This window comes from Parasteatoda tepidariorum, chromosome 6 (genome assembly GCF_982258835.1).
Source record: "Parasteatoda tepidariorum strain Cologne lab strain chromosome 6, Ptep-v5.0, whole genome shotgun sequence".
In the NCBI taxonomy this organism is placed as follows: domain Eukaryota; kingdom Metazoa; phylum Arthropoda; class Arachnida; order Araneae; family Theridiidae; genus Parasteatoda; species Parasteatoda tepidariorum.
This window is the reverse complement of record NC_141760.1, coordinates 106153283-106180184: the sequence shown is the minus strand read 5'-3', so window position 1 is coordinate 106180184 and position 26902 is coordinate 106153283. Positions and strand designations below refer to the sequence as shown.

At 30.7% G+C, this 26902-nt stretch overlaps 1 protein-coding gene across 2 annotated transcripts in view; it reads left to right on the top strand.

The window, feature by feature from the left end:
- Positions 1 to 26902, top strand: part of LOC107449963 (uncharacterized) — a 354659-nt gene that overhangs the window by 267806 nt on the left and 59951 nt on the right. For both annotated transcript variants that reach the window (XM_087166351.1, XM_087166352.1), the window contains exon 3: positions 7927 to 7996. In XM_087166351.1, coding sequence (XP_087022477.1) covers positions 7927 to 7996 — 70 coding nt within the window. The remainder of the gene's footprint in view (positions 1 to 7926; positions 7997 to 26902) is intronic.

The window sequence follows — 26902 nt, the reverse complement described above, 5'->3', positions numbered from 1 at the left end:
GTGAAGATTTGTACCCATGTTTCGTAACTCTTACTGAATCACTAATTTGTGAAACAACAAAAATATAACATATTTTTTTTTCAATTAAAGGGATGCATTTAAAATACTTTTAGAAACGGAGATAGATTATTCTATATGTTATTGTTTTTAATTTTCCTATTCCATATTTAACCTTACTCATAATCGCTGTTTTATTACTTTTAAAAGCACTTTAGGAAGTTTACGTGAAGATTTGTACCCATGTTTCGTAACTCTTACTGAATCACTAATTTGTGAAACAACAAAAATATAACATATTTTTTTTTCAATTAAAGGGATGCATTTAAAATACTTTTAGAAACGGAGATAGATTATTCTATATGTTATTGTTTTTAATTTTCCTATTCCATATTTAACCTTACTCATAATCGCTGTTTTATTACTTTTAAAAGCACTTTAGGAAGTTTACGTGAAGATTTGTACCCATGTTTCGTAACTCTTACTGAATCACTAATTTGTGAAACAACAAAAATATAACATATTTTTTTTTCAATTAAAGGGATGCATTTAAAATACTTTTAGAAACGGAGATAGATTATTCTATATGTTATTGTTTTTAATTTTCCTATTCCATATTTAACCTTACTCATAATCGCTGTTTTATTACTTTTAAAAGCACTTTAGGAAGTTTACGTGAAGATTTGTACCCATGTTTCGTAACTCTTACTGAATCACTAATTTGTGAAACAACAAAAATATAACATATTTTTTTTTCAATTAAAGGGATGCATTTAAAATACTTTTAGAAACGGAGATAGATTATTCTATATGTTATTGTTTTTAATTTTCCTATTCCATATTTAACCTTACTCATAATTGCTGTTTTATTACTTTTAAAAACACTTTAGGAAGTTTTCGTACAGATCGTGAAGATTTACCCATGTTCCATGCACTCTAAAAAACCTAAAAACCTAAAAAAATCTTAAAAAAACCTAACTTCTTCGTTTCTGTGAAATTTAAAATACCAACAGTGCAAAAAAAAAAATTCTCAGGTTTTGTCTCCAAAAAAATTATTATTCACGTACAAAAATAATCGTGTATGTTTCTCTTTTTTCTTTCTTTTTTTTAGTATTTAGTGAATATAAAATTTAGCAAGTGCGTATCAGAAATTTTCTCGAAGAAATTCTCCCATCTAACATTTTGAAACCATTGGACGAAATTATTTACATCTGTAATTTTTAAAATGCTTAAAAGAAGGGATGAATATCGTGTTTTATTTAAATTCCTAGAATTGAATATTGCATGAGCGGGGAAAAAATTAATTTCAGATGCTCGAGAATTTTTTTTTGTTGCTATAATTCCTAATAAGTCGAAATAAATGTTAATTTATCATAGAATTAAATTTAAAAGAAAAAAAAATTTTTTTTCACTAAGTTTCAGATTAAGAGAAGATTCAAAATGATACGTAACAAGCATTATTTGTAATGCTTGTTATTTTGCTTTTCAATATTAAAAAAACTTTAATAAAAATCTGACTGTAATAGTTAATGTTCCTTCAAACATAAAAGAGTCCTATATAAAATTTTGATAAATTTGCGACCTGCCATTTGACTGGTGTTTTAATTGCGGCCTCCGGCCTCGTGTAAGTTGGAAACCCCTGCAATCACTAATTTGCGAAACAACAAATATATAACATTATTACATTTTTTTCTAAAAATTAAATGATATATTTGAAATACTTTTAGAAGAGTAACTAGATTATTCTGTATGTTATTTTTTAATTTTCATATTTTATTGGTATATTGTGATTAGGATAGTTAAAATTTTGTGCTCGGTGTAAACTAAATTTTAATTTGTTAACTTATGCCACGTCATTAGTATGAACAAGGTATTTGAGTTAACAATACTAAAGGACATTCCACTGTAGGTTTCATCACAGTGCATTTTTCAAAGTTTCTTTTTGCACAATATATCACTGGTTAGTTTTAAAAGTTTTGGCAAGTCACTGGCAAGTTTTTCATTTAACTTGGTCACTTATATGAAAAATTCATTATTCATCGTTGCAACGTACAAGTTTAAAAGCATTTATGTACAACAGGGGGGTCACATAATAAGTTCGTGAGGAGTCAAGGTACATCATTGGGATTAAAATTGCATTGGAACTCATGCCCGGAATTATCATAGTACGCCACTAGGAGCGCTTCCCTACTATGTATTGCTTCGTGTGTTTTTAAATAGGTCATGATTAGAAAGCGTTCTTAGCCGCTTATGAAAACATGATGGGACATGGGTTCGTACGTAATTTTGATTCTGATGATGTGCTCTAACTCTCCTAAAAGTTTGCTTTAGCATTTACTCTACCTCGTGTTTTATATAATGTCCTAAACTTGAGTACTGTAACAAAAAAAGACTAAAAATATCATTTAAAACTTTTTTAAAAATCTGTAGCTTTAGGAGCAAAAATCCCAAACACGCAAATTAGGGAAGATCAAGTAAGTGTATAAGAGCAGTAAAAATTTTGTTCCCCTAAGTAGTTTATCAAAAATCATTTTTGTAGTAACTATGAGTAATAACAGCTATAAATATTTATTCGTCTGTTCGTTTAAAATGGTGGATGGCCATCTTTCTAATGTATGCAATATATTCGAAAAGAAAATAATTTCCACAGAAAAAAGATATTTAAATCAAATTGTAACTTGCCCAAGAAAAATGTAATTCCGCCTGCTTTGAATTTCGAAATTCTAAAAAAAAATATTAAAGTATTTTTAGAATTAAAATAAAACAAATAACCAAACGATTACTGCGATTTTCATGAATTCAATAAAAATAATAAAAGAAGGCAATTCACTCATTATTTAAATGACAGTTAAGTTTATTACTGCAGCAGGGCATTGCATACATTCGACCAAGAAATGTTTACTATCACTCGCTTTTTTTTTTACTTCTAAGAAATACTTTTATTAAATATATTAGCATACTAGTAGAAAAAGTTCTTAAATACTTTCGATGCCGCATATGTTCTTTAATCTGTATTGATAATAAACGGACACCATTTGTTTGCTAGTTTTTTTCCCTTTTTTTCTCTTTTCTTTTGTTGCAATATATGCTTTTTTTCAAGTTTAAATTATACCTTAGTAAAAGTGAGTATTTTACGAAGAAATTATTTTGAACACATATAACATATTGCTTAAATATTTTGCCTTTTGAATATTTTATTCATTTAACGCATATTCTTCCATGACTTTTATTCATCTGTGTAGTTTTTTTAAAACAAAAATGATATCTATGTAATAATCAAAGATATCGTTTCCTAAAATGATCCTGGTACATTAATTTATTTTCCTGTTAAAAGAAAACAAAATTATCGGTGATTAATTATTTTGCGCAACATCTTGATGTACTTTCAAAATAATCAATCAAAGTAAATTCAATCCAAAGCTCAAATTAGATAATGATTAAGGGGGATTCTAAACTAACGCTTATCAAGAATGATTTAGTCATTTAATCCACGCTGAATTTATCATTTAATCCACGCGCACACCAAAAACTATTACGACACCTAGTATGTATTATTCAAATATTATTTTCTAAAACGTTAAAACAAATTAAACAAATTTTTTACTTGGAATATAATCATTATCATGGTAAATTGCTTTTAGCAAGGATATAAATCTGAAGTGCAAATCTTCTATTATGACTTCAAACTATTCTGTATTAAGTTTTAGCATTTATTTAATTATTAACACACAGATATGTTATAAATAAAAACAATATTCATCTAGGAATAAGGAATAGTAAATGTATATTTGTAATTATAATAACCTAATTATTATTGAAGTAATATTTTCTAAAGCATATCCCAAACACTTATTTCATCGTTAAACAAATGAAACTAATTTTTTGCTTGAAATATAATTATCATCAGTGTAAATTGCTTTTAGCAAGGTTATAAAACTAAAGTGCAAATCAGTTCATATCACTTCGAACTATTCTGTATTGTGATTTTGCATTCATTTAATTATTAACACAAAGATATATTTTAAATTAAAACAATATTCATATAGGAATAATGGATAGTAAATGTACATGTGCAATTATAATGACCTAATTATAATTGAAGTAATATTTTCTAAAGCATATCCAATATATTTTGAAAATCTATTTTCTGAAGCATCAATTATTATCAGTGTACATTGCTTTTAACAAGGATATAACTCTCAAGCGCAAATTAGCTAATATCACTTCATAGTATTCTGTATTGTGATTTTGCATTTATTTAAGTATTAACAGAGATATATTTTAAATTATAACATCTAGGAATAATGGATAGTAAATCTGTATTTGTAACTATAATAACCTAATTATTATTGAAATAATATTTTCTAAAGCCTATCCAATATATTTTGAAAATATATTTTTCAAGGCAACAATTATTATCGGTGTAAATTGCTTTTAGCAAAGATATAAACCTAAAGTGCAAATCTGCTATTATCACTTCATAGTATTCTGTATTGTGATTTTGCATTTATTTAAGTGTTAACACTGATATATTTTAAACTATGACAATATTCATCTCGAAATAAGGGATGCGAAATGTATATTAGTAATTAGGATAACTTAATTATTATTGAAATAATATTTTCTAAAACATATCAGATATATTTTGAAAATATATTTTCTAAGGCATCAATTATTATCAGTGTAAATTGCTTTTAGCAAAGATATAAACCTAAAGTGCAAATCTGCTATTATCACTTCATAGTATTCAGTATTGTGATTTTGCATTTATTTAAGTGTTAACACAGATATATTTCAAATTATGACAATATTCATCTCGAAATAAGGGATGTGAAATGTATATTAGTAGGTTAACTTAATTATTATTGAAATAATATTTTCTAAAACATATCATATATATTTTGAAAATATATTTTCTAAGGCATCAATTATTATCAGTGTAAATTGCTTTTAGCAAGGATATAACTCTAAAGTGCAAATTAGCTAATATCACTTCATAGTATTCTGTATTATGATTTTGCATTTATTTAAGTGTTAACAGAGATGTATTTTAAATTAAAAGAATATTTATCTAGGAACAATTGATAGTAAATGTATATTTGTTCTCCAACGCGTAATTTAACCTACCGCATCCATTAAGGAATCGTTTGATCCTATTGCCCACGCCTAATCACATTATTACATAGAATGCTAAAATATTGGCAGTGAAAGTGGATAATCAAGTGGATTCTTGGTTAAATGGAATAGAATAAAGCAAACATTCCATCCCCGAGACTTAATTCAATAGTTGCAATTATTCTCTCAAGAGAAGAATCTTTCTTTTTCCACTCTTTGCATTCTTAAATTCGAATAATTGTTTGTACTAAACAGTGACTAATATAAATATACTTTTTTCAAGTACTTAAATTGTGTTTTTTTATTACACGAACTTGAATTTCAGAATGATGTAAAAGAAAGTAATTTTTAAGAATATATAAGTTTGCTTTTTTTTTTGAATTTTAAAATTTGCAAATTGTAAATCTTTAAAAATTTCAGAAAAAATGTGTTTAACATCTGTAAAATTCGCAAGTTTCAGATTTTTCTGGCACAAGAAATATATAAAATGTTATTGATTATTGATAATCATTTAATTTCTTAAAAATCAAATTAAAAAAAAGGACAATTTATATACAGCTGCTATAAAGAAACGATTTTCAATAAAGTTTAGTTTAGACAAACTGCTCACTAGAGGGCGTGGATATAGAGTAGAAACTAGTTACTAGACCAGTGATGTCAAAGTTCACCGTCGGTGTGCAACTCTACAAAATAAAATATTTTATGGTACGAAGCATAGTATGGTATGGTAATTTTATGGTTATTAGCAACAATTCCCGTTTAATAATTATTATGTAACTTTAATGTATTTCATAAAAAGCTAATTTTGAAACTTGGCTGTAATTGTACAATGTGCAAAATATATAAATAACCTGACTAACTTTTGATCTAATGATCGGATTTTCATGTAGTAGAACTTAAGTTATAGGATTTTGATGGTTCAAAGGCTTACCCTTAAATATGATAATTAAGTAGTTCAGAAGATATTTTAAGTCACAACATGCAGACAACAATCTGACACAACATGCACTTTATATGAATAAACCTATCTTGTTTCGACAAACTTAACGTTTTAACCTTAGATTAGGGGGGGGGGGCGGAATCTGGAAAATATGGTATAATAGGTTGGTCTAAAGAGCAGACGAAAATTAGGACTCAGTGTTAATTTTACTTTTGGCGTATCTCGCCATAACTCCAGAACTTTTTAAACTAATCGAAAAATTTGCACATATTTATAAAATTCTTTTGCTAAAAAAAATATCCCATGCAAAAAATAATTTTTAAGAATTATTTATTATTTTTATTTAATAATACTTAAATAAATTTTTAATTGTAAGATAGACAAATTTTAACATCATTTTATAAAATGTAGTTTTAATTGACAAAATAAGAAATTTGAACAAAATTGGTCGAATAGTTCATGAGAAATCAAGTTTAAAATCTACGACCTTCTTAAAATGTGATAGCTCAGAAATTTTTCAATCGATTTGGTTCAAATTGAAAATTTCTTTTTTCCGACTCCTTGTCAAAATTACTGTAAAAAAAAACAATGCGCAGTCAAAAAAAGTTGATACAAACAGAGCTGAGCTATAACTTATAAATGAATGAAAGGTTAAAAACTAGCAGAAATGATAACAGTCAAAAACTGAAAATGGCATCAGTTGATCAAGAATGTTGTGAGACATATTTACTAAAGAACTTAAGAGAATTATTACAGGATTTCTTAAAATGTCTTTTTGAATAATGGCAAAATGGGAAATAGTATACGCGTGTCATTTGTTTTTAACCATCAGTAAAGTTGTTATCAATTTCAAAAACAAAAATTTTTTTTAAGGTTTCCTTGTTAAAATATAGCTATAGAATTCTAAACTCAAACTTTTTTTCTAAATATGTATGCCGAATATGTAAAACTTCTAAAATATTGCAACTCTATGAATAAAACATACCATGCTTTTGATATGAAACTAGGTTTGTTTACAAAATAAAAATTGTAGCGATGTTAGAAGAAAGTGGTGTCTTTTGGAAGGAAAAAAAAAACAGCAAAAACGAAAAAAAAGAGAATAAAAAAAAAGAGAATGAAAAAAATGCTATTTTATTTATAATGCAAATAATATATCGTAGTATACGACATTCTCTAAAATTTTTGAACATTTCCCCAAACAACTTATTCATATTTTCTTTTTTTTAAAAAGAGTCAAGGAGTTTTTCTCGAAGAGGTTTTTTTTTTCCGTTTTAATTAAAGATTCCAGTAAATCTATTTTTTCCCTTTGAAACTGCTACAAAACTTGTTCAGGGGTGAGCAAAGGTGGAGGGGGGAGTGAAATTTTTGAGCAAATGACGACGGGGGCAATAGGAAGCATAGTTCATTAGTTTACGTTTCTATCACAGAAAAATGCAAAAGAAGACTGCGTAGCTTTTCTTTTAACAAAACATTTCAATTACTTCTCTCTTTAGTTCATTTCTTTTCATACATGGGGAAATATATATAAAAAAAAGGGGTGATGTATTTTTGCCCCCGCATTGTTACCCTACTTTTTATCCTTTGATAAATGGAGGATATGTTGTTAATCTTAAAGAAGAAATGATTTTTTTCTTTTCTTCCTGTAAATATTTTTCGAATGCTTTGTATTCTATTTTGTAAAATGTCAGCAAAATATATTTTTATGCTTGCATGAAATTGCTTTTTGTGGATATTTTTAAATGCCTTTCCATGCAAACAATTCTCTTTTTTTCTTGTTTTTATTTTAGATGTGGATGATTTTTTTTGTAAAACACTTTTTGTATGTTTTTGAGTGATTTTTTGAGATTCGGTTTTTTCTCTTTTTTGCTCTGCAGACGTGAATATGGTATCAGAACCGAAACCACACCAGGTGAACCGAAAAAGACCGCTTTTTCATCCCGCCACGTGAGTATTATTTTTTAAATAACATTTTATAGTTTTTTCCCTCATGATTAGCCTTTTAGAATACATTTTAATCTAATGATGTTCGACGAAACTACTTCGTCGTGGAAAATAAAAATAAGCCCCTGCTGTCACTGCCTTCATTTTAAAGCGGAGTTTCAATTTTAAATTAAGCTGGTTGTCTCCAGACTAGGCTGTTTTTTTTTCTTAATTCTTCATTGTCTAAGGCTTTTTTTGTCCAAATGTCTAAGGTTCGGCTTAATTTTTTTTTTCGGACATATAACTCAATTTTTTTACCCATTGGCAAAATGGGTGTTGTTTTGGGTTTGATGGCATGCGTTATTTGGACGTCATCAAATTTTTCAACTGTATTCAAGAGTAATAGTAAACAGTGCGCATGCGTCGTCATTGCATGCGTTGCTATGGCGACCGCTGCTGTTTGATAATTTCTTTAGAATTCTTTTTTTTTTCAGTTTCAATTTTGTTTAGCATTAAGTTGGGGAGTTTATTTTTGAGCTATGGGACCAGAGAGATCCCATAAATACTTCTTGAGTTGTGAATAAAAGAGAATTTCATCATTTGAACGATGGATTTGAAAAATTAGACAACTCTTTTTCCAAAATTACTTTTAAATTCAGGCAGAACATTATACTTGATTAAGACGTAACCTAATGAGTTCAGATCATTCACAATTTGCAACAGATAATCGATATATTGCATACACAAGTTAAAAATTATATTGTTTAAGATTTGGGTAGAGTACAGAAACGGCAAAAACTTTTACATATAAGTTTAAATTAAAATAATCAGATTTTTCGTTACGTGCAAAAGCAAACCGCGAAATATTTCTTAGTATTGTTTGACGGTAATAGGATTTCAGCTAAATGTTCCTTATCAGAAAGAAATTATTTTTTATAATCAATCGTCTTTTTAAAAAATTTTAATTCAAACTTATTATCGAAATTAATTAAACGTCACTGGCGTCAATAATAGTACAGAGATTTTCACGCTTCTCCCAAATTACTTGTTTTCTCTTTTATGGTGGAACCCCGACTTAATATATCCCGACTTATAAATGAAGATTATTAGCAGCTGTGAATAGAATAACTAAAAAAAGACAACAAACTAATTTGGATGCATTTAACGGGAAAAATCAACTTTTTCTTTCCTTTTTTAAGAATAACAATCCTAAAATTTGGTCTTATGTGAGGCCGTTGAATTCACAGGTCTGGAGTGGCTTTCAGTTCTGTTTTTGGCACAAGTTGAAATAACATAAGCCGAATTTTATGGTTTTCTAAAAAAAAACTATTATAAACTGCGAGAACTGTTATTAGAGAAACACAATTCTTTATTCTTGAATCTAGTTATTTTGAACTAAGAATGAAAAATACTCATATATTATTATAGGAAATACTCATATATATGAGGAAAAATACTCGTATATTATTTGCAAATAATGCATATAATTTATTTATGTAATTATATTAAATTTTGTATATGAAATAGACATTTTACACAAATAGTTTCTTAAAAATAACAAAAATATTAAATTATGAATTATTGGTTGAATACTAATAAAGTACAAGTTTCAAAAATTAATACTGGTTAAAAGGCCAAACTCACGGAACTCTTTTACACGGAACACTAAGATTCCATAGTACACCTTTTGAAAACAGCTATCTCTGTTAAATTAAATACTGTTATCGAGAGAAAAACATGCTATTTTTGTAATAGATAAGGCCGTATCACAGTTATTTATTGTTGTTGTTTCTCCTACCGTTGCCTACAGTGGTATCAGAAATAAATTTCACTATGAATAAATAAACAGAGAATCTAATAATTTAATCTAAATTTCCTAATTAATCATTTAAAATTCCTTAAAGATCAATACACGAGAGAACAAAGTCCTCAAGATTATGCTCCTTTGTTAAAGTTTGCACAAGTTCGAAAAAAAAATTTGTTTTCAAACTTAAAACTGAAGTGGGGCAATTCATCAAAATATATCGACGTTCAAGATGCTTGTCAAAATTTTGGAGTGCTTTAGAAGAAAGGATCAAGAAAAGATATTAACAGGTTATTAGACACTTGAAATAAGTGTGTAATTTACATAACAAATTTATAGCATGATTTATTTTATTCATTGTTAGGCATACACATGTGGGCTCTCCTTATAAAGTAAGGCTTATTGATAGCATGATTAATGATCATAAGTGTGTATAAATCCCGCTCGTGAAGCAGCCAATTATAGGGCTGCTTTAAAGGCAACAAGCCGTTGATTGGATATTGAAGTTTGATATCATATGTGAGGTGTAGACGTAAAAAAAGATGCACCCACTATTTAAACAATACGTGGTTCAGTCCCAAAGTTTAACTAAAGATCCGGAATGTATGCGTTGTAAAGTGCACTTATTTGTACGTAGTAAGGTGCATACGCTCAGTAAAGATTTCATTCTTAAATCTACACTAAAAAACCAGCATATATGCGTAATAAGATGCACGTATTTGTACTTAATAAGGTGCATACACTCAGTAAGGATTTATTCTTAAATCTACACTAAAAAACCGACATATATGCGTAATAAGATACACGTATTTGTTCTTAATAAGGTGCATACGCTCAGTGAGGATTCATTCTTAAATCTACACTAAAAACCCGGCATATATGCGTAATAAGATTCGCGTATTCACACGAAATACAGTGCTTACGATGGTTGAAGATGATATTATAAGTTCAGATGTTTGACTAAAAACTACACGCATGCGCAATAAGGTGTACTTAGTAAGGTCCTTACGCTAGTTGAAGTCTTTATCACAGTGGTTCAGTTACACGATTTACTTATCGAATTAGTAGCATGATTTTTTTTTTTGATTTTTTTTTACACATACATGTTCAGGCTTGTGTGCTCTTTAGTAAGTACGGCTTATCGATGGCATGAATAAATGATCAGAAATATATGTTTAAATCCCGTCCGTGAGCAGCCGATTGAAGCACAGTTCAAGGACTGCAAAATCAATTCAGAATTTTAACTGATCCGGCAAGTAGTAAGGTGTATGAATTTTATTTACTAAGTTGCATACACTCATTAAAAATCGTATGCCGTTTGTTCATCCCTGAAGCTAGACTTAGAAATCGAGGGCGTATACATAGTAAGGTGTAGGTTGTACTGTGCTTACGGAAGTTAAGGATTAGGTTTTATAGGTTAAGAAGTGTGACTATATATACATAGTGAAGTGCATATACATGGATGGTTGTATGTCATTGGTTCAACCCTGATGCTAGACTTAAAATCCGGCGCACATTCGTAGTAAGGTGTAAGTAATACAGTGCCTGAGGTGGTTGAAAGCGATATTTTGTAGGTTCAAAGTTTGACAAATAATCCGGTATGCGGACGTAGTAAGGTGCACAAATTTGTACACATAAAGGTGCATGTGCTTATTGAAAGTCGTATATCATTGGTTCTACCCTGAAGCTAGATTAAAAATCCGGTATACGTTGTAAGGTGAATGTAGTACAGAGCTTACTTAAATACTATGTTTTATAGGTTAAGAAATTTGACAGAAGATTCGGCACATATAATGCGTAGTAAGCTGCATACACTAATTAAAGGTTGCATGTCGTTGGTTTAACCCTGACGCTGGCCAAAAAATCCGGTGTGCATTTGTAGTAAATAAGCACAATAAGTGGAAATGGTACAATATTTCAGCTGATTAAAGACAATAGTCAGTAGATTCAGAAGTTTGACAAACGATCCAGCATATATACGCAGTAAGGTGCATGTGTTTGTACTTAGGACGGTATTTTTAGTGCGACGTCATTTTTCATGACCACTAACAAGAAGAAAACGTGATAAAAACCTTTAAAAACAAAAAGAAACTAAGGGCGCGTAGGACGAGTGAGGGCACGTCAAAAATTTTTAAAACGCAAAATACATTCTTTGTCATTTTTCTCGGTTTTTAAATGTTTTTACTACTTTTTTTCTCGTTAGTGATCACAAAAAATGGCGACGCATGGTAAAAATCCAGAGTCACAATTACTCCAATAATACTGTGCCAACTCCATTTTAGTTTTTCTACATTAAGAATTACGTTTCGATCAAAGAAAATGGGTGCTATCCGGACATTTCAAAATTTGTCTATGTAACTGTAATCGTACGAGCTACGCAATCTTTATTAACGTCATTCTTAAGTATTTAGATCATAATACTTACGTACAAAATTTAATTCTGCTCCCTCAAATGGTATATTCTAAATGTTGGCAAAAGAAAATGGGTGCTATCCGGATATTTCAAAATTTGTCTATGTAACTGTAATCGTACAAGCTACGCAATCTTTATTAACGTCATTCTTAAGTATTTAGATCATAATACTTACGTACAAAATTTAATTCTGCTCCCTCAAATGGTATATTCTAAATGTTGGCAAAAGAAAATGGGTGCTATCCGGATATTTCAAAATTTGTCTATGTAACTGTAATCGTACAAGCTACGCAATCTTTATTAACGTCATTCTTAAGTATTTAGATCATAATACTTACGTACAAAATTTAATTCTGCTCCCTCAAATGGTATATTCTAAATGTTGGCAAAAGAAAATGGGTGCTATCCGGATATTTCAAAATTTGTCTATGTAACTGTAATCGTACAAGCTACGCAATCTTTATTAACGTCATTCTTAAGTATTTAGATCATAATACTTACGTACAAAATTTAATTCTGCTCCCTCAAATGGTATATTCTAAATGTTGGCAAAAGAAAATGGGTGCTATCCGGATATTTCAAAATTTGTCTATGTAACTGTAATCGTACGAGCTACGCAATCTTTATTAACGTCATTCTTAAGTATTTAGATCATAATACTTACGTACAAAATTTAATTCTGCTCCCTCAAATGGTATATTCTAAATGTTGGCAAAAGAAAATGGGTGCTATCCGGATATTTCAAAATTTGTCTATGTAACTGTAATCGTACAAGCTACGCAATCTTTATTAACGTCATTCTTAAGTATTTAGATCATAATACTTACGTACAAAATTTAATTCTGCTCCCTCAAATGGTATATTCTAAATGTTGGCAAAAGAAAATGGGTGCTATCCGGATATTTCAAAATTTGTCTATGTAACTGTAATCGTACGAGCTACGCAATCTTTATTAACGTCATTCTTAAGTATTTAGATCATAATACTTACGTACAAAATTTAATTCTGCTCCCTCAAATGGTATATTCTAAATGTTGGCAAAAGAAAATGGGTGCTATCCGGATATTTCAAAATTTGTCTATGTAACTGTAATCGTACGAGCTACGCAATCTTTATTAACGTCATTCTTAAGTATTTAGATCATAATACTTACGTACAAAATTTAATTCTGCTCCCTCAAATGGTATATTCTAAATGTTGGCAAAAGAAAATGGGTGCTATCCGGATATTTCAAAATTTGTCTATGTAACTGTAATCGTACGAGCTACGCAATCTTTATTAACGTCATTCTTAAGTATTTAGATCATAATACTTACGTACAAAATTTAATTCTGCTCCCTCAAATGGTATATTCTAAATGTTGGCAAAAGAAAATAGGTGCTATCCGGATATTTCAAAATTTGTCTATGTAACTGTAATCGTACGAGCTACGCAATCTTTATTAACGTCATTCTTAAGTATTTAGATCATAATACTTATGTACAAAATTTAATTCTGCTACCTCAAATGATGCACTCTTAATGTCGACAAAAATATTTTATAATCACTCGACATTTTCTTGTTCGCAATTGCTACCGTAAGTATCTAATGAAATAAATCATGTCTCAAAACTTGCATAAATAAAGCATCTGTTGAATATTTATGTTGATAAATATGAAGCTACAAAGCAATAATGTAGTAAGTAATCAAAATTTAAGAACCATTAATAAATATTTACATAACATATTAAAACCACTGATGGAGCTTAAGATGCTAATTTATCTTATGGAAGCTTTCCAATAATCCTTTTAGTTCGATTACAACTTACTCTGAGAAATCGTCTGCAAACTGGAGAAAAGAATATTAATATTATTGGATTTGGGTTTAGTATAGATTGTTTGGCTAACAATCATACATCCATTCTATTTAAATGGCGGTCTGGCAAGTTAATAGTACATACTTTACAATCGGTACTAGGAGGAAATTGAAAATAGGATCGATTGCTCAATTAAAAGCGGCGGGGAAGGGGGCACAGAAATGTTTATCGATTTCAGAAGTGGAACGATCTTCCAAACAAAGCTGCTGAATTCGAGGGAGGGAGTAAACATTCCAACATCTCATTTTTACCAGCTCACCCTAATGTTCAGTATGGAGCAGGAAAACTGGCAATTAACACCTGTTTTTTTTTATTTTTTATGGCGAGTTTAAAAAGGCAGATAAGTTCCAAATTGCGCTGGCATTTTTGTAGATTGCCATCGATGTTTCTTATTAATTAGGGAATTTGAAGTTACGTTTCGTTTTACTCGCGTTTGTATATTTTATTCTTTTGTTTCGAATAAATGTAAGTATCTAAATTAATAGTTTAAATTTTGTTTTGTATGTTTTAATTCCTACAACGCTAATAAGAACTACTTAAAAAAATTAGATAAAAATTTAATTAATTAGGGGACAGGAAAAAAAATTTAAGTAATGAAAACTGATTAGTTTACATATGAATGTTATTGTGCTTATGAAACTAGAAAATGTAAGTTATTCTATTATTTAAATATGGGATATTACAAACTTAAGGTTTCGATCATTTTTACCTAAAAAAAGGATTTTGTCGTGGAATAAGGCTATAAATATCTCATAACTAATAGTGCTACTGATTTTTATTGTTTTGATTAAGTTTTTAAAAAAAAAATTACGTAAGCACTGTATAGGTTGCGGTTCGTTTATTTTTGCCTACAAACGAAATTAAGAGTATAGTCAGAAATATGCTTATTAAATATTTAGCGTACTTCAAAGGCTCTTTACAACTGCTGATGTGCAGTATTTATTGCGAGAGGCATTAATGCTTCTATTTTTTTTTAACGTTGGCATATCTGCCAACTTATACATTTTTAAAATAAGTATTTTGCTAGTAAAGCCAATGAAATTGAGATTGCATGTCGGTGTTTCGTGAAAATTTAGCAAACAATTAAAATCAGACAGCTAGCAAGTTTATCGTGTATATCTGTTAATTTGAATGATCGAAATTGGTAGTTGTTGACAATCACATATATACTAGGTCTAGACTAGATAAATGCCACTGCCCGGTCTGCGTTTGCCCTATATGCACCCTACATCAATGTTTTTTCAAGGTTCAGTACCACTGTCCAGTCTAAATTTGCCCGGTATGCCCTACATCGAGGTTTTTTAAGGTCAAGTGCCATTGTACGGTCTACATTTATCTGCTACGCCGAACACTAATTTTTCTCCAAATCTATCCTCGGCAGATATTAAAATATCGAATAAATAAAATAATATCAACGAATAAATTAATATGAAATCGGTTATAACAAATATTTCGGACATTCTCCAAAGGGGCTATGTGATTGTTGACATTCACCGGTGAATGTCGACATTCTCTTGATTTCGGTCATTCAGGGTAACGTATACACAGAAACAATTGCTTTTATTTTATTGTTGCATATCGTTTTAGTCCCGCAGTGGACTGATCTTTAAGACACGGTTCCCAGCAGATCACCGAAGTCAAGCATCACTGGCTGCGGTCAGCGTGCGGGTGGGTGACCACTTGGATCAGTCTGCGTAGGGACCGAGGGTGTGCGGCATGGGTCCTCGTTAAACTGTTCTACCGTAAAGTGCTCGACTTCGCGTGCAGGTCGTCGGGCTACCGAAGCGGGGGTGCCATCCCCTCCGCAGAGGATCAAAATTGTGATGGCATGTCTTCGGATCATCCTCCGGGATGTTTCCCGGACCGTCGCCAATAGCCCATTGTGCAGCTCTAGTGCGACGTAAATTAACAACAACAGCAACAACATATCGTTTTAAGCTCGTGAGACTGAGTTTTAAATAATGAAGAGCTTAAATCCTTTGACGCAGATGGGACCCTTTTATATTTTTTTTCTAACCTTCTAATTACGAGCAAAAATATATTTTGGTACTTTCAATGATATAAGAAAAAAGCAGCATAACAGTTACGATACGAATTCCACATCCGGCTTGCACTGACCACAATGCTGATGCAAAATATCCTCAGTGGTGGACGGATCTCCCCTTGTCATCAGGCTAACCGTGAGAGGTTTTCGTGGTTTTACTCTCCATGTAACGCAAATGCGGGTTAGTTCCATTAAAAAGTCCTCCACAGAGGCAAGTTTCTCCCAATACTTGTTCCAGGAGCCCCCTTTTCTTCTGCATTGGGTTCAAAATTGCAAGACTATGGAGTTGAACATTAATAGACACAAACCCAAAAATTTAGGTCGACCGTTCAACTAATGTCACAAAATAAAATAAAATATAATGGTAGTCAAAATCATTTTATTCCGTATTTTTTTAACAAAGAATAAAATATGATTCTATAAATTTTGCCACAATATTAAATATAAAGATAAAATCTTCGGGGGGAAACCGAAAGAATAGACAGGTCGGCATTGGGATTCATTACAAAATAAAAAGATGTAAACATACCTTCAAAGATTAATATGCTTTCTTAATTTATTATGCATTCGTATTAATTTTGTTTTCGCTACTTATCAGACTTTCGTAATAATTATACTCTAGTTTTAATTTTGCTTTCATAGTTAATGATGCTTACATTTTAATCAAGCTTTCATTATTTATTATTCTGTTCAAAAGCTGTTTTCAACGGATCATTCTCAGAAAATAATAAAAATCGAAGACAACTATTTAAATGGGTATTATTAACTTTAATAAAAAAATTTAAAACACATTGAGAGTATAAATTAAGTCAATAAGGGTACATTTATTATTTAAAACTTGTCTACACATCGAGATTTTCACAACAGTGGACAGCCACTTCATACTATTTCTGAGTTTTTTTTAAAACTTAATCACCTTTCTACATTAAAACATCTTAATGGCCGACGCTATTTGGAAGTATACTTAACCCTTTGCACTCCGAGATTTTAAAATGCTGTTTTAGCTAATAAAAGCACTAAATCATTAAAAATACATAATACAGTATTTTTTATGCTATTTTAAAGACTCTAAAAATAATGCGGTTTCTAATTATTAAGGTATAAAACTTTTTACTTTTAGAATGATGACCGTTAACAGCGCCTCAAATGCGACATCGGATTGCAAAGGGTTAACGACGCATATTTTTTTTTTTTTTTTGCTGCGCAAAAACCATAAGATTTAGAAACTTGAAGTTACTAAGATGTGTGTGAAACCAGATACAGTGGCTACAATGAAATAAAAAAAAATTCTATTTGATCATTGTTTCGAAAATCATTAACTGTTAAACTTGCTGGAAAAAATACCATACAGGACGCACAACGAGCCGCAGAAATGCAACTATAATGAGTTGAAAATTCGGCATGCTAAAAGAGCCATATTTTTTGTGAACTTGATACAGAGATTTTTTCGAAATTCCAATTTATTCGAAAGTTATTGCAATTTTAAGTGCTATTTTCCAAACTTCTCTCTCTTTCCCCTAATTTTTTTAACCTAATGGCAAAATGGGTGTTGTTTTTGGTTTGAAGGCGTGCGTACCATATTTGGACGTCATCACACTTTTCAACTGTGTTCAAGAGTATTAGTAAACAGTGCGCATGCGTCGTCATTGCTTGCGTCACTGCTGTCGTCACTGCTGCTTGAAAAAAATTTTAGAATTCTTTTTTTCTTTTTCTTTTCATCAGCAGGTACTTTTAATGTATTTACATAATAATAATTTATAGTATTTTTGTATTCTTTTATTATTAACATATAATTACTGTAATGTACGGTGATTTTAATATAAATATGAATATTGACGAAGGAAAAGTATTTTGTGACGTCTTGAAACACGGATAAAGGCAGGATTTGAAAACCAAACCGACGACAAACACCAATGGAGACAGTTTTTGCAACTCATGATTTGAAATGTTGTGACGTTTATCGGAGTCAACCCCGAAAAGAAAAAAAGAACTTGGCCAATGGGTAACCAGTAATAAAGCAATCACAATTTTTTAATTATTTTTCGTAAAGAGAAGTATTACAAATAGGTTTTACAAAATTCATAACGCCAGTATAGACACTTACATATGTTTTATATTTTCTTTTATTGTTTAGATTTTTTTAATCGCGATTGATACTTTTAACCAATAACTTTCGCTATGTGTGTACTATATTTTGAAAACGAAAAAGATTTTAATGATAAATCTAAATCAGTTAAGTAAGCTATATTTTACACTAACTTGTAAATTCGATTTGTTCATATTTCAAAAAACTCTGGAATTATTTTTCCACAGCGAATTTCTCTATTTTGTTAGGGAATAAGAACATTGAGACTTTCTTCCTAAAATTACTTCCGAATAGCAAGACGTTTTCTCCATTTTACTAACATTTTCCTTTCTTTCTCTGTCTATTTCTTAAAATATATCAAAATATTTCACTCTAAACATTCTTTCGTATTGTAGCACATATGATGAAAAATGATCTGTTTTACCCGTCAGTCATTTGACTCACCAACAGCAATAAAATCTCTCTCACTCTTTTCGTTTCATAATATTAATTACAAATAAATATTAATTTCCAAAGTACAGGCGCAATTCCTCCCGCAGTGGATTGATCGTTAAGACACGGTTCCCAGCAGATCACCGAAGTCAAGCATCACTGGCTGCGGTCAGTGTGCGGGTGGGTGACCACTTGGATCGGTCTGCGTAGGGACCGAGGGTGTGCGGTATTGATCCTCGTTAAACTGTGCTACCGTAAAGTGCTCGACTTTGCGTGCAGGTCGTTGGGCTACCGAAGCGGGGGTGCCATTCCCCCTGCAGAGGATCAAAATTGTGATGGCATGTCTTCGGATCATCCGCAGGGATGTTTCCCAGACCGTCGCCAATAGCCCATTGTGCAGCTCTCGTGCGACGTAAATGAACTACAACAACTACAACAGCTGGCGCAATTCATTTTATTTTAACTGCGTTTAGTTTTCTTTTTTAATTTAAAACCTGTTTTGTGTTCTTTAAAGTACTTTCAAAGATGAATTTCTATTTAACTAGTTTTTAATTTAACAAATTTTTCGAGATTTAGTATCTTCATTATGGTATATAAGTCCCACTGTATTGCATATTTTTAGTAATTTTAAATTTCTTTCCTGAGCTGTTCCTCAAAATGTCTACATCTGGTCGTATGTAACATCTAAAATAATAGCTAAGTAAAATTAAAGGGATCTTAAAACTGAACCTGAAAAGAAATATAACTTAATTGTAGACTAGCCTTTGTAACAGATGGGAATTTTAAATAATCTCTTTCATGTAATAAACTAAGCACTTCGCGTATATATATATATTATCGTTAATTAAATAGAAACGTAACCTTTATTTACGAAATCAATCCATACTGCGCAGTAAAACGCCTTTATGAAACCGAAAATCATTCAAATTAATAAATATTTTGAGATCTTAATACATTTTCATCCGGACTTATGATTACATCTTACGGCGTCAATTCTAACAAAGAAGTCTAAGTATTGTAGATCACATAACATGAAAGAAATAATAACTATATATGCTACGTGTTAAAAAAGTGCGTACTTATGCTTTTAAAATGATGTAGTGAATTTATCTTCAGGATCTTCTGCTCCATGTATATTATTTGCAAATATATTTTGTTTACTCTTTTCCTCAATGAATGCCTAATAAAAATTATTATGGAATCATCATTACAAATAAAGAATCTATATTATATAAAACGCTAATGTATGTATGTACGTATGTATGTAACGTACGTATGTATGTATCAATAAAACCGATGATATTTCTTTTCTTGCGCTGGCAACAGTTTTCATTTTTAATTGATGGGCTTCGGCGCGCAAGAGCACGTAGTGAGCAAAATTAAGGTTTAGAATTGTTTCGGAGAAATTTGAATTGTTAACAATGACTTAAACAAAAAGTTTTATTTTAACTGATAACTACTATATTATAATTTTAACTTTTTCTATGACTATACTCATTTTCTTACTCTTTGTTTTTTATACATTTTATATTTTTGTGATAAAATAAAGAACTTATAGTTGTTCTGCTTCTGAACACTGATGAAAACGCAAAATGATGGGCTTCATCAACAATCAAAAATATATACATTTATTTTACAAATTCCATATTAGGGTGGCGCCATTCAGAGAATTAAAAATACAAAATTATCTTTAGCGAAGCCGATGCTTTACATCCGGCGTTCAGTGGCAGACTACTATTTCATATTGTTTTACAACACATGGCTTTAGCCCTTTTGTGGGAAAGACTTTAAAACAAAACTTACAACAGTTACTTTTCTCAACAACTGAAATTTAGAATAGTGTGATTAAGAAAAATATGTGAACTGTTTGCAATTTCAAATTAATATTGAAATGTACAGGTTTAGAATTTTCTACAGTGAAACAGTGTTCAAAAAAGTATACAAAAGCTAGACTTTAAGAACGTATCCAATGAGCGAGTAAAGCAAGCATCGGATTGCGAAGCAATCCGAAATGAACTGCGAAAGCAGTTCCGGGGGTTGGCGAGCACCAGCAAGCAGGGGGCGAAGCCTCCTAGTATTAAATACGACAGCAAAATAAAATCTGAGGGACATAAATTGAAAATGAAATATCTCTGTTTTATAATATATATATAAACTGCTGTTTGTAGAAAATGCAACACCATGAAAGAATCATCAGAATCAAATGAAATTTAATGGAGAAACGACTTGTACTGATACAAATAAATGATGAAATTTTCAAAACAAAAGAAACAAATTAAGCGTCCGAAATCAGTATTTGGTGCAGCCACCACGCGCTGCAATAAGTGCTGCTATACGACGTGGCATGGAGTCAAACAGATGTTGAATATCTGCTTGAGGAAGAGAATTCCATATCGCTTGTATGCGCAACCAAAGTTCGTCTTTGGAAACTGCAGGACGCGGATCACGAGTGAGACGCCGACCAACCATATCCCACACGTGCTCAATAGGCGACATATCCGGCGAATAAGCAGGCCAAGGAAGAAGTTGCATGCGTTGTGCTGAACAGAAGTCTCTAACAGTCCGCGCAACATGTGGGCGTGCATTATCCTGCTGAAAGATAGCTCCAGGGATGCCTTGAAGGAAAGGAACGACTTCGGGCTGTAGCACTTCACGGACGTATCTGTTGCTATTGAGATTACCCTCAATTCGTATCAAATTGGATCGTCCATGATACGAAATCGCACCCCAGACCATAACTCCGGGTGTTCGACCACTATGTCGTTCAATAATACACTCAGGAAGGCAGCGTTGACCGGCATAACGTCTAACACGAACACGGCCATCATGGGTCCACAAATTGAAGCGTGATTCATCTGAAAAGACAACTTGGTGCCAATCAGCTCGCCAGTCTCTGTGCTCAAGAGCCCACTGCCGACGCAGCCGTCGATGATCCGCCGTGAGGGGAATCCTGTATAATGGCACCCTTGCACGCAATCCACGGCGCAGCAGACGACGACGAATTGACGAAGCCGACAATTGTACACCTGTAGCAGTAGACCAATGTGCTGCCAGCTGCCTGGAGGAAGCTGTGCGATCATTCACCGCCATGCGGAGCAGGTGTCGATCATCGCGCTCTGACGTCACCTTCTGTCGTCCAGTGCCTGTTTTTCGAGTTGTTCGGTGCTCGTCGGTCCACTGCTTCCAAACTCGCATCACTGTGGAACTGTTCCGCTGCATACGAGCTGCTATTGCGCGATAGGAAAATCCTCCTTCTCGAAGGCCGATTATCCTCCCTCGTTCAAACTCCGTAAGTTGCTTGAATTTCTTATTCTTCCGTCGTGGAGGCATACTCAGGTCTCACTAAACGTTTGCCACTAACAAATAATCATAGACTATTTTCAACGTCCCGCTACAGCACTTTATTTATACGCTTTCAGCATCAATTCAGAGGGCGCTGCGCGCGCCACGCACGCGCGATGGCTCTGAAACTTTATTAATTTGCATAATATCCTATAATTGACATTTGCTGCGAATTTCATTTGATTCTGATGATTCCTTCATGGTGTTGCATTTTCTACAAACAGCAGTTTATATATATATATATATATATATATATATATATATATATATATATATTCAGTTTAAAAAGAAAGAAATACCAGCCAGTCCGAGTGTTTAATATCTTCTCTATCTTGACTTAAAATAAAGAATCCGAAACATAAGCGCGTAGATTTCGTGGGTTAAAAAAGAAATACTTAAGGAGAGTTCTTATCATAAAAGTCAAGGTCCAGACTTTAAGAAAGTAAGACATAAGAAATATGAAATGTCTAAGAAGAAAAAAATAAGCCCCAGTCTTAAGAAAGTAAGAGAACAAAAATCTAAAGCCGGCTTTTAGATACGCGCGTGTTCTTAAAAAAAATAATAAAGAACGAAAAAAAACTGACTAAAAGCTTTAGTCAAAGATCCAAACTTTTAAAAAAGAAGTGATGCTCTTTATATATATATATATATATATATATATATATATATAATTTAATAGTCAAACAATTTTAAACTCGTATGTATATGCCTGGCAAGTATTAAAAACAATTTAAAGACTAAAATAAAGTCTAATGAATTTTTGAAAATGTTTAAAAGCTGCCTTAAGTCATAAACCAATACAGAAGTAAAAAGTTTATGACTGTTACTAAAAGCTGGCGGTTTAAAATTAAAATTCCTTTTTGGTAAAAGCATAAATTGGTTGTTAAGTTTAATTAAATTGTGCAACGCAGCCCTTTTCGGAGAATAAAGATATTTCGTTGCAAAAATAAAATTAGTTTCAAACTGAATTGCAGTATTGCTTATTAAATAAGTTGGTTAATAAAATGAATTTATAGAAATTTTTTAGTCAATTTTTAATTTTAAAAATTTATCGAAAATTGTGTAATGCCGGAAGCATTATTTTATGGAACAAAATTTAGTATTTTTATTGAATATAGATGAATTATTAGCTCAATTTTTTAAATGATTAGCTTTTAAATGTGACTTAATATTTTATTATTAAATATCTTATTTTTTTCATTTAGTTTCCTTCAACATTGTAACATCTTATACATATATAAGATCTAGAAAAATACTATTTCATAAAATAGAAATGAAACTCACTGAGATTGAAGTATGTTCTAATAATAAGAATAAATTTTGGAAGACATCGAGTCTTGTTATGAGGTTTCTCTTATGACGAAATATAGAAAAATTTGTATTCATAGTTTCCGTAAAAAAAATATAATGTGAATTAATGGATTGAATAGTTTTGTGAATCACACGTGGCCAGGAAACTAAAAGCTTAATTTTAAAATTATGAAGTTAGGACGATATATAAGATACTAAAGTATTTGAGGACACTTAGAAATTTTGGCTACGCTTTCGGCAGTTCTTTATGGTAGGAATCTTTATACTCATTGTAGTGACTTTAAAATCATCAACAATATTACAAATAATCGTGATTGATGTCACAAGACTTTGGTTCAAGACGATATAAAGATATCTTTTACATAACTAATATCTTCGTTGATATTTTTATTGTTTTGTTATTAAAAGACGTATTGAATAATTAATAAATATATTATTCCAAATCAATGCATACCTATGCAAATTACTGAAATTAAATCAATTGTGGAATGAATCGATTAAAAACCAAAATTAAAAAATGCTGATGCATACGCATATTCAATTAAAAGCATGTTTTTATAAGACTTGACATTCGTTACTGACACTTTAAGTATAAATTAGCAGACGACTACAAAAGAAACATCGTATTTTATAATTAAAAAAAGAAAATGATATTTAATCAAAACAACAACAAAATTTTGAATGAAATTTAAGCTAGGCTCGCATAAGTCAAATTTCTAGTAAGTAAACTGAATTAATGCATTAATAGCTCCATTTAAATATTTTTTCATTGTCGCCAAATCATTTTTTTTTTAAATTTATCAATTTTAATTTTTTAACTTCTAATAAATACAGGTATAATAAATACTTAATAAAAACAGGTTAATTAATATGGTATAAATAGTTCATGGCAATTTTTTCGTTTAGTATTAAATTAAAAATACAAAAAATAAATGGTTATTACAAACTATATTTTTGCATGAAGAAAGCAAGTTTCATGAGTGGGTGCAACTTTCTTAAATTGTGCTATTAATTTTAAAGTTATGACCAAAAACGCAAAAACGAAATTAACATTAAGGGGGGCGTACTTCCAACCGATCTCATGACTTAACTATTTGAATCTAAAAATCTAAATATGAAGAAAAAAATTATATATGTTTATTCAGAGAAAGTGCGTTTTGTGTGTCCGATTTCGTAACTTAATTATTAAGTTAGCTCTAATTAATGAGCATATTTGATGTCACACAATTAGGAGTCACTTAGTGTCTCCTAAGTGTCACTTAGTATGTGAAATCCAAACATTAGAACAAAAATTATTCCGGGTGAAACCTTTTTTATTTATTTTGCGCACAATAAACACTTTAAATTCTGTCTCATCAATGACTTTAAAATTGTATATTCTGGGCTAACTTTATAGAACACTTTGTGTAGATTGAATCACACACAAGCTTTCTAGCCACAAATGCGAAGAAAATATCGTCAGAATCAGAATTATAGTTGATGCACAGTGAAGTTAAATACCTGACAACTATTGAACTTAACTATTAAAAAATCATAATTAAAAATTTATAAGTTATTTTCTAATTTAAAAACTCTATAATCAAAGTCGTGAAGCTAAGTTAATAAAAAAAATATGTTAAGAATGTAATAGTTTCCCATTTCATGAATAAAAACTACATCGTGTTTTTTTGCCAGCGTGTATATCTATTAGCTTTTCTTTTATAATTGCTTAGCACATTTTCAATATTTTTAGCACATTTACAAATATATTTAGCACAAATAAATAACTCATTTTTGATCACAAATAAATTTTACTGTAATCGTACTATTTTAACGTGTAATAGTACTATTATAGTAAGTTAAAACTACATAATTTGAAATAATCATTTACTTGATAATAAGAATATTTTTCCGGAATTCGACTAAAATTTTTATCCAGTGCAAGTTGGGATCTGAGTTGAATTCCTAGTCGAGTTCTCGAGAAAATCCGGAAATCTCAGGAAAGTCGAATATTTAAACTGCTGACTCCACAGCTCTTATTCTCAAAGTTAGTGTTCCCATAGAAACGCGGCTGTATTTCATTTTCAGATTTTAATAAAACGACGAAAATATGTAAGTTTGAAGAAAATAATACCGATAGTTCGTTGTAGAGTTTGCAGAAAAAATTAGCAAAATTGTAAATGATGATTTTGTGTTTAAAAAAATTTTTTCGAAATAGGAGAAAAAACAGATATTAATGCACCATAAAGGAATTAAGATTAAAAAAAATCTAGATTAAAAGATTAAGCTTTAATCGATTTAATCCATAAGAGACTTTTAATCGATTAATGGCAGGGTTTCATCATTTACTTCTGTGCACATTTTTATAATATTTCAAACTTTTTTTCCAATTCTTCCCATGTTAAAAATAAAAGGATCCTCAAATTTCACGAAACATTCTTGGTTTTTGACAAAACCATTTCCTGGTATATGCTCTGAGTGAAAATTTCGTCTAAGTGACGAAATAACTATCACTTCTTAAAAGAAATTTATCGTCACTTCTTAGAAAAATGAAATTTCGTCAAAAGTAAAGAAATATTTCGTCATTCTAGTTCCGATCGTCTGGTTTTTATTCTATTTTCTTCGTTCTTCATAACAATCTAACGCAATGCACTGCTGTGAGTTTCCGAGTTAAGGAAATATTTTAGTCACATGTATTTCGGAGTTTGCGTTTCGTCACAACTCACGTGATTTCGTGACGAAATGATTCTAAAAATTTAACGAAATACATCTCAAGGATTGCTGAATCACCGAAAGTGAGAGCTTTATTTCTGAAAGTGCTGAATAAATTATTTTTTTTTTATTTTAGATGCCATTTTTTTCATCAAAAAGCTTATGGGATCACGTAGAATAGTTCGCAGTAAAATTTTTTATATTGATATCTTCTATCTTCATTTAGCTTAACTTTAAAACAAACTTATGTTCTGTCGAATGAAACATCGGTGTTTATTTACACCAACCTCTCGCTTTTAACTCGTCGTATTAATTCAACTATAGTATGCATATTTTTGAAAACACCATCCATTAGAGTATATTTGACAACTTTAATTATGCGGTATTGGTATTAAAGAGAGGAAAACATGCGGAGATGCACGCCATTAATCATAGGGAATATGTCGCATAAAGTGCAATATTATCCTTTCACATGCCTTTACATATTTTTCTCGTCAGTGCCTCTATAATTATTCCAAATTCACAACCGACCTTTGCTTCATTTATGTTCAACTCAGATTAGTTTCTCTCCAAAGTAATTAACGCTGAAAGGACACATTTATTTCATTAAGATTGACTTTTTTTCTATTTTTAATTAAAATATTTGTTTTCGAAGTTTCATTATTCTTTTAATCAGTAATCAGAATTGATGGTCAAATTAGTGATTACTTTTAACAGCGAGACATAAAAAATAGTTTTGATCAAAACTATCATGGTGCTGTGTGTCTTATTGTGTGCAAAAACATACAGGAAAAGCCTAACAGCTAACGCTTATTATTCTTGTTACTTTTGCTGTTTGTATTGTATGTCTCAGAAGTAGAGTAAATACTTATGGTGCAGTTTTTATGATATTTACAAAAAAAGTAACGAAATGATAATACCAGGTCACCTTATATATATACAGTGGCGTACG